The following is an 8,496-nucleotide window of genomic DNA, read 5'->3' on the forward strand; positions in this document are numbered from 1 at the left end:
GAGGTCAAGTCTCCCCACTGCTTTCAGTCCCTCCACTCCTAGCTTCCCACTCTTTCTGGATTGCCAGCCTCCTCTCTTCCTGTTTACCCTGCCAGCAGCCACCCTCCTCCCCTTCAACTCAGGACACCTCATCTGTAGCCCCAGCCCTAAGGCACTCAAGCCCCTGGTGCTTCCCATGCCTTGGCAGCAGCTGGCAGGAAGAGGAAGAGAGCCCATGGACTAGGATGCCAGGGTCAGTGGACACCGCCGCGCTGAGACCCTGGGCCAGCCTCGTGGGAGTGAGATACCTGGAGTCCCCAGGGCCACTCCCCAGGGTGGGAGTCCAACACCCCAAACTCAGGCCTCACCAGCCACACGTCTGGGCACTGACCTGGAAGAACTGGAGAACCAGAGGAGCGAGACAGGCAAGGGGCCCTAAGGTGGGTCCCCAGCTCTGACGGGGCCCTGAGGGATGGGTCTCTCTCCAGGGAACCTCTAGGCAAGCCCTGCTTTATGCTCTCTGGAGCCACAGTTCCCATGTAGATATCCTAGCTCTGCAGCTTCCTGCCTGGTGACTAGACTGCTCCCTTCCCGGTCCTTCTCCCCCAATCCCCCCGCCACCCTCCAGCCTTGGTTTCCCATCTGATCGTCAGGGCACCAGAGCAGCACCCACCTGCACCTAGCACATGATGGCACTCAGTGCAGGGCAGCTTTGCGCCAACACTCTCATGCAGGGCCCTGCCAGGTCTCTCGAGGAATCGCTTGGCTGGGTGGCATCCTTCCATCTGTGTTTTCCCAGACTTCTGAGCCCCAGAGGCAGAGTCTGCCCGTTGTGATTATTTGGACTCTGGGTGCTGCCAGCTGAGAGGGCTCAGGCCTCTGAAGGTCCCAGGGTCCCAGTGACAGTGGTTACGTCTCAGGACAGAGGAGTGCAGAGCAGGGAGCTGCCTTTCGTCTGCACCTGCTGCCTGCAAGCCCTAGGAGAAGGGCATGTCGGCTCACCACTCCCAGGATTCCAGGAACAACTCAGCCTCATCCTCAAAACTTGGAGCATCTTGGGTGGCAGTCCTGGGACAGAGGTGCCAGCCCCTGCAGAGGGGTCTGCCAGGACCCAGCATGGGGTTTGGACTGTCAGCACTTGAAAGCATTGGAAAGCCCAGGAGCCAGGCACAGCCTAGCCTCCCACCTTCTTCACCTCCTGGGTCCCTGAGGGCAGAGCCCTAGGGGAGCGGACGCTCAGAGGGCCTTTCACTGGCTGTGACACTGACTTCCCCTTCCCCAGGGATCCTGAAGCTTGAGCCCAGAAGACAGAAGCTCAGGGGGAGAGCACCTGGCCACCTCCACCCTGCCGCTCAGCCTGGCCCCTACGTCCTGCCTCTGATAACCAGCTGTCAGCTGAGCCCCACGTGGCGGGGCGCACCCCGGTTTGTTTGCCAAGCACGGAGTGTTGGAGCTTCCTGGACCTGCCTGCCCTGGAAGGGAGGGGGCGGTGCCGCAGCAGGCCAGGTGGCACCTCCGGCTGAGATGGGATCGAGTCCCAGATGCCCATCCCACGCAGGCCTGCTGCCTCAGTGGCCCCCTCTCTCCTCGTCCCGGGCCTGGAGATAGTCCGGGGGCGGCGGTCACCCGGGCAAGGGACAGCGCGGGGCGGGGTGGTGCACAGTAGAGGAGCGACAGGACGCCGAGTGCTCGGTCACCCAGGCCCACCGCCCCACACCCGCACCGAAGCCCGGGTGCAGTTACAGAGAGGGGCCCTTGGGCGCAGGACAGGGCGGTAACGTCCCCCCAGGCGCAGAGGCGCTGGGATCCGGCGTTCCTGGACCGGGCCCCGGGCCCCGCCCCCAGGGCGGCCGTCTCATTTACATGGCCACGCCCCTTGGTGGCCATTGGCGGCGGCGGCGGCGGGAGGCCGGGCCTGAGTGGCTGCGCGGCCGTGGGGCGGCGGGGGCGGGGCGGCGCGGAGCCTGGCGCCAGGGATGTCGCCGCCGCCGCCGCCGCGGGACGGCTTCGGCTTCTGCTCCGGGTCTGGCTCCGACGGCGAGGGGAGCAGGGCGTCCCGGGGCGCGGCAGCTGCGGCGGGAGAGCACTGAGCTCCCGCCAGCCCGCCCGCCATGTCCAGGAAAAAGACCCCCAAGAGCAAGGCGGGCAGCGCACCCGCTACCTCTGCCCTGCCCGCTGCCAATGGGCCCCGGCCGGTGCGACCCGGGACTGCGCGCCCTGGCCCCGAGGCACCGCCCAACGGGCCCCCGCAGCCCGGCCGGTCTTCGGTCGGCGGCGGCGGCGACTTCTACGACGTCGCCTTCAAGGTGAGCCGGGCACCCCCAGCCCCAGGCGATGCGAGTGCAGCAGGTGGCGTCCGGCCCGAGCTGAGCGGGGAGGGGATCCGGGGAAACGGTGCAGGGCCCTGCGGAGCTTCAGCACGGAGCTGGCTCCCCGAGCGGCACCCCGCAGCTGGCAAGGCTGGCGCGGTGCACCGCGCGCGCGCGCGCGCGCACACACACACACACACAGCTGTCAAACCCGGGTTTGGAATACCCAACATATGGCAAGGCTGCCCCCTCCCCCTCCGCGACCCCCACCCGGCAGGCAGGGCCGGACAAGAGGTCCTGCGGAAGTCAGAGCCTGGCAGGTATCTTCTCCTTATTCCCTGATGCTCCTGCCCCTACCAAAGGCCCCAGCCTCATCTCCCCATATGTTGCCTTCTCTGGCCCACAGGGTCTTCCACTCTCCTTTTAGGGGGAGAGACTAGGAAGAGGTTCACAGGTTGGGTGAGGCACGCTGGGGCCTCCTTCAGGCCAAAGCAGAAGCTGGTGAATCCTGGGCGGCGGGGGTGGCAGGTCCATCCTTGGGTTTGGGAACCTTTGGTAACAGACTGGGGGAGGGGAGAAGGTCTTGAATGCCCTCCCGGCCCGCAAACTTAGCCTGAGCCCCTCCCCACACCAAGATCTGACCCTCACTTGGCAGACTCCTCCAGAGTCTTACTGGGATTGGAAGAAGCCCTTGGGCGCAGAGCCCCCACCCCCACCACCCCAGGCCTCTCAGGAGGCCCCCAGTGACCAACACTCCGGTTCTGCTCTCCATGAAATTCCAGTTGCTCCCCTTCCAGACTAAGCATGGTGTCCAGGTAGTGCCCTGCATGAAGGCAGCAGCTCCTGTCCCCCCACTGATGGAGAGGGGACAGAACCTTCTGGAGGAGGCAGTTAGAGGTCCAGGCCCTATATCTCCCCAGGCCCTGCTGCACCTGCAGACCTCTTCCACTCCTGCCCCTCACCCAGGGCCCCCTCTGGCCAGGCCAGCTCAGGGGAGACTGGCCCCTTCCCTGGAGGGGTTCCCAGATACCCAGGTGCCCTCTGCCCTTTCCCCGTGCCCCAGGTCATGCTGGTGGGGGACTCAGGCGTGGGGAAGACCTGCCTGCTCGTGCGCTTCAAGGATGGGGCTTTCTTGGCGGGGACCTTTATCTCCACCGTGGGCATCGACTTCCGGGTAAGAGAGGGGGCTGACATCCCAAGCACCAACTGGGCCCAGCCATGCCCTGGGCCCCCAACACCAGTTCATGGCTTCTTGAAACACCCCTGGCAGCTGGTTCTCCATTATCCCTGTGGGACCGGCAGCCTCACCAACCAGGCTGGCCCACCTGGCTCCCACAGTCAAGGTAGTTAAGCTGGGACGCCTTCACCACCAAGCTGCCTGCTTCCCAACACCTCAGGGGTCCTGGGGACAAGTGGCAGGTGAATATGATTGAAGCAGAGATGGTACCCCTGCATCCTGGGCTGGAACGGCCTGGATCTTGTGCCTTGAGGGAGGTGTGTCCTGGTGCCCCCGTGGGAACTCAAAACCCATGGCCACTGGGGAGGCCAGCGTCACTGCCCCGCTGCCCAGAGGGGCCCTGAGGTGCTAGGTCCTACTAGACAGATGGCTGTGGCGCTTAAGCATACCCTCGGTCCCAGAGCCAGGGAGAAGTCCTTGCCCTTGGGCGGGGAGGCTTTTGGGAAATGATCCCTGCCCCCCCAGCCCTGACTGCTTTCCCCTGCTAGAACCCCCTCACCACCTCACCCCCGCCAGGGCTGTGTCCTAGGGTCCTTCTGGGGGATGGCCCTCAACTCGGCTCCCCAAGAGCCCTCAAGCACCACAAGCAGCCTGCAGGGCCATGGGGGACCACAGCCTTGGGCTTGCTGGGCTCTGGCACCCGTCTGAACTCTGTGTCCTGGGGTACTAATGTGTTCTCAGCAAATCCCAGATTTGCATTTTTCTCACCCTTTAATTAGACCCAGTCTGTGGAAGGTGGGGAGGGAGGCCCATTCTGGGGACGGGGGCGGGGGGGGGGTGGGCGGAGCTCCCTCTGGTCTGGGGAGCCGCTCTCTATCCCGTTTGGGGGGGGGCAGAGCCCCTCACATGCTCTGGGATGAAGTAAGGGTTGAGGCGCCAGAAGCGGAGGGGGTCCTGGCCTCACCTCCCCCTTGTCACCTCTCGGCTTCAGGGCAGGTGCGGAGGGAGGTGAGGCAGTTTGGTTCACACCCTGTTCCGGGCGCTGGGGAAGGTGGGATGTCCCTGCAGCTGGACAGATGGCTGCGCCCGTTCCCTGGAGACCCAGAAACACCCTGACAGCAGGAGCTGGTGCAGAGGGAGGAAGTGCTGTTCCCAGGGCCTCAGCTGGTGACTGGCAGCCCCCGCCCCCACCTAGGCAGATGGGAGCCGGAGTTGAGCCACTTCCTGCTCTAGTCCTGAACTGGGAGGGCTCCGCGAGGGTGCATCGCCAGCCAGCCCACAGGGAGCGCCCACTGGGGCCAGGTCCTGGGCTCTGCGCTTCCTGCTCGGAGCCCATCCCCAGGGGGCTGCAGAAGAGAGGCTTTTAAGTGACCACTTTAGCCCCGCTCCGGGCCAGACTCAGTTCTCTCTGTGTGCTTTGCACAGTGCTCGTAAAGTAATCAGGGCAACCGTGTGACGGACACCCTGGCTATCCCCATTTGTGGATGGAGAAACTGAGGCATAGTGTGGGCAACAGGCCTGGAGTCACACAGTGGGGGACTCCAAATAAGCCCTGCAAGAGAGAGGTGCCGGTGGCCCGGGGGCTAGGGGCAGAGAACCGGGGAGAGGAATACAGGGTGAAGCTGAAACGGCAAGTGGGCATAGGGAAGTCAGCTGAGGCTGGCACCGGCTGGGCTGAAGGAGAGGGGATGGGCTGGGGGTGCAGGTCAACAGGCCTCAGTGACTGGCCACCAGGTTCCCTGGAGGGCAGGGGAGCTGGCAGGGATGTGTGCCAGGCCTCCAGGCTGGGCAGAGGAAGAAACACCTGGCCCAGAGTTGGACACAGCTGGCCATGGAGGGGGGCAACCTCCATGTCCATCAGGATGGCCATCTGGGCGGGAGTGGCCTGGGCACCCACTGTGCATGGGTCACCAGGAGGGAACTCAGATTCAAGGGGAGTTGACTCATTGGAAAAGACTCTGATGCTGGGAGGGATTGGGGGCAGGAGGAGAAGGGGACGACAGAGGATGAGATGGCTGGATGACATCACTGACTTGATGGACATGAGTCTGAGTGAACTCCGGGAGTTGGTGATGGACAGGGAGGCTTGGCGTGCTGCGATTCATGGGGTCGCAGAGTCGGACACGACTGAGCGACTGAACTGAATTGAACTGTTATCTGCAGGTGGAGGGCAGGAGGTGGTCAGAGAACCAGGCGGTGGGGCCTGAAGGCAGAGTCTGGCGAGCAGAGGCGTGGGGTGGTGGGCTTGGGGGCACACTGGAGCTCTTCACCTCAGGTTCAGCCCTGGCCTGGCGCTGCCTTTCCCCCCCACCCTATCCACTGCCCCCCGACCCCCAACCCCACCAGAAGGGCACGGGTCCTTGGACCCTAAGGGCACCGCCACCTAGGACGGGCCCTCGCTGGAGCTGGCTGGTTGTGTTTCAGAACAAAGTTGTGGACGTGGACGGCATGAAGGTGAAGCTGCAGGTGAGGGGTGATGTGAGGTGGGGGGTGAGGGCAGGGGGCCCCTGGGAAGGCCCGGACAGTGCTGATGGCTGCACGCGCCTTGGCCACAGATCTGGGACACGGCTGGCCAGGAGAGGTTCCGCAGCGTCACTCACGCCTACTACCGTGACGCCCATGGTGAGCACGGGGCCACGGCCCCCAGGCTTCTGCCCCAGGAGGGCACCCGGGGTATGAGGGGAGCAGGAGGCGGGGGTGAGGGGCGGGTGCTGTGGGCTCAGAGGTCCTCACTGCCCTTCCCCCCAGCACTGCTGCTGCTCTATGACGTCACCAACAAGGCCTCCTTCGACAGCATCCAGGTCAGAGGCTTCCTTCCGGGGGGGTCTGGCGGTGGGGAGACAGGCCAAGATGGGGCCACCCATGCCCCCAACCCCCTCCGGTACAGATGGCCTCAAGGTCCCAGACTCCTGAGGACCCTCCTGACAGTGGGGGAGGGGGAAAGACTGCCCCACCAGGTGCATGTTGAACAAGCTGAAGTGGAGGTCCTGGGGGACTTTCCAGTCCAACAGCTTAGATGAGGGAGCTGTTGGGCTGCCCATACATGGCGCCCAGGGAGCACGAGCTCCGGGGCCCCTCTGCTGGTCAGGCACCACCAGGCACACCGGGGGTGCATCCTGGAGGGGTCGGGGGGCCCGGAGCGCTGGCCTCCAGCCTGGCCTCAGCTCCGCCCCTGCAGGCCTGGCTGACCGAGATCCAGGAGCACGCCCAGGACGATGTGGTTCTCATGCTGCTGGGGAATAAGGTGGGCGCTCTAGCCTCGCAGGGGAGCCGGGGGTGGGGGTGGGGGGTGATGGGGCCAGCTCTCACCAAGGTTCCTACGCCAGGTGGACTCTGCCCAGGAGCGTGCGGTGAAGCGGGAGGATGCGGAGAAGCTGGCCAAGGTGAGCTGGGGTGGGGTGGGTGGTGGGCGAGCGCCCAGGGCTATGGCGCCTGAGCCGCCCCTGCCAGGCTGCCCACGCTATTTGCAGGACTACGGGCTGCCGTTCATGGAGACCAGCGCCAAGACGGGCCTCAATGTGGACTTGGCCTTCACAGCCATAGCCAAGTGAGTCCTCGCGGTCACCAGAAGGAGCCCCAGACTCAGGGTTCTGCACCCCCTCCTTGGGGGTCCAGGCTGCCCCATCCCACAGTTATCCCTGCCCCACAGGGAGCTGAAACAGCGCCACACCAAGGCCCCCAGCGAGCCCCGCTTCCAGCTGCACGACTACATCAAGAGGGAGGGCCGGGGGGCTTCCTGCTGCAGACCCTGAGCCTGTGGGGCCTGGCCACCAGGCGTCCTCCTGGAAGACTAGACATTCTACAGCAGTCAGTCCCAAGTTGAGCCTCACCCACCCCTCATCTGGGCAGTGATCCAGAGCCGAGGTCCCAACAAATGGGCTGCACAAAGCCAGAGCGTCTGCAGTCCTTCACCTGCTGCTGCCCGAGGGCCTTGCCCCAAGGCAACCATCTTCTGTACAGGAGGGACACCGAAGGGCAGACTCCCAGGCGCCTGGCCCTCTGGCCACAGGGCTCTGCCACCTCCATCCCCCCATGGGCACCCCCAACTTTCAGGCTGGGCTGCAGCACCCACACCATATGTATAGTGCCTAACTGCCTAGAAAGCCATTGTCTTCAGCTGCACTTGCTGCCCAGGAAGGAAGGGGCAGGACCCTGCCCACACCTGGGGCAGAGGGCTTCACCACCAATCCCATCCTGCACTGCACCCCAAGGACAACTGCCTGCTGCCAGCCCCTCAATGGGAGGCCCCGGTTCCACATCAACAGGGTCTTTCAGATTCCCATGGAGGATGCCAAGGCTATGGCTTTGTAACGCAGTGTTCAGCCCATGGGAAGTCACGGAAATGTCAGGGAAACCAGGACCACCAGCCTTGCCTGTGGACCAGGGTACCACTTCAGCAGGCCGACACACAGCCTGGGCTCAGTGAGGTCAAGTCACAGGGGTGGGCAGAGCATTCCACCTTGTGCTAAAGAAAAAACTCCAAGTCAGTCTTTTGATCAAAAGCTTTTATTTCTGGTCCTAGTGAATAAAATTTGTTTTCTGGAGTGCCTGCTTCGTCCATTTAAAGACAGCCACAAGCTCTGGGAATTAAAGAGTTCACGAACTACCCCAAGGCAAAGACAACCCAAAAACCTAGAGAAGGTGGTCCTGGTAGGTGGAAAATCACTGGCATGAGCTTCCATTTTCATGTTGCTCCAAGACTGCCCAGGGATGAGCTGTCATCCCAGGGAGTCCTCTGGGGTGCTAACAGGTGTGATCACGCACATGCTGGACCCCAAGAAATCTACCCAGAGGTTGAGAGGTAAAGGTCTTCTACAGCTTCTTCAGCCTAGCGCTAGGCTCACGGCCCCTACCTAACCAGGGCCATGGAACTCTATCCCTGCCTTGCCCAGGGTGACTTCTGCTGGAGCCCCTGCCTCACCATCACCTTAACATGGAATTGTTGCAAACTGGGAGAAACAAACTCAACAGATTAAAAAGGCAGGGACCAAATGCTAGTAAAAGGATTATGGCAACTAGAGGCCCAAATGG

At 63.5% G+C, this 8,496-nt stretch overlaps 1 protein-coding gene across 2 annotated transcripts; it reads left to right on the forward strand.

Moving 5' to 3' along the window:
* The first annotated feature begins 1,926 nt into the window (after window positions 1-1,926).
* On the forward strand, window positions 1,927-8,009 carry RAB26 (RAB26, member RAS oncogene family). 2 transcript variants are annotated; one of them, XM_070779457.1, is made up of 9 exons: window positions 1,927-2,285; window positions 3,352-3,462; window positions 5,890-5,931; window positions 6,021-6,087; window positions 6,214-6,266; window positions 6,644-6,709; window positions 6,792-6,848; window positions 6,916-7,012; window positions 7,115-8,009. In XM_070779457.1, the coding sequence occupies exons 1-8, from the start codon at window positions 2,091-2,093 to the stop codon at window positions 7,006-7,008; spliced, it is 684 nt and encodes a 227-aa protein (XP_070635558.1). In that variant the 5' UTR covers window positions 1,927-2,090; the 3' UTR covers window positions 7,009-7,012; window positions 7,115-8,009. The 2 variants fall into 2 exon arrangements, with proteins under 2 accessions (XP_070635558.1, XP_019843859.1); XM_019988300.2 differs by having other exon boundaries at window positions 6,936-7,012.
* Window positions 8,010-8,496: the final 487 nt, after the last annotated feature.

The sequence above is a fragment of the Bos indicus genome, chromosome 25, assembly GCF_029378745.1.
Source record: "Bos indicus isolate NIAB-ARS_2022 breed Sahiwal x Tharparkar chromosome 25, NIAB-ARS_B.indTharparkar_mat_pri_1.0, whole genome shotgun sequence".
Lineage (NCBI taxonomy): Eukaryota > Metazoa > Chordata > Mammalia > Artiodactyla > Bovidae > Bos > Bos indicus.

Excerpts from the sequence above, each read along its gene's own strand:
- RAB26 (XM_019988300.2), top strand. The coding sequence starts at position 2,091 with ATGTCCAGGAAAAAGACCCCCAAGAGCAAGGCGGGCAGCGCACCCGCT. Across the intron at positions 2,286-3,351 it reads TCTACGACGTCGCCTTCAAG|GTCATGCTGGTGGGGGACTC; the intron begins GTGAGCCGGGCA and ends CCCGTGCCCCAG. Across the intron at positions 6,849-6,935 it reads ATGCGGAGAAGCTGGCCAAG|GACTACGGGCTGCCGTTCAT; the intron begins GTGAGCTGGGGT and ends CGCTATTTGCAG.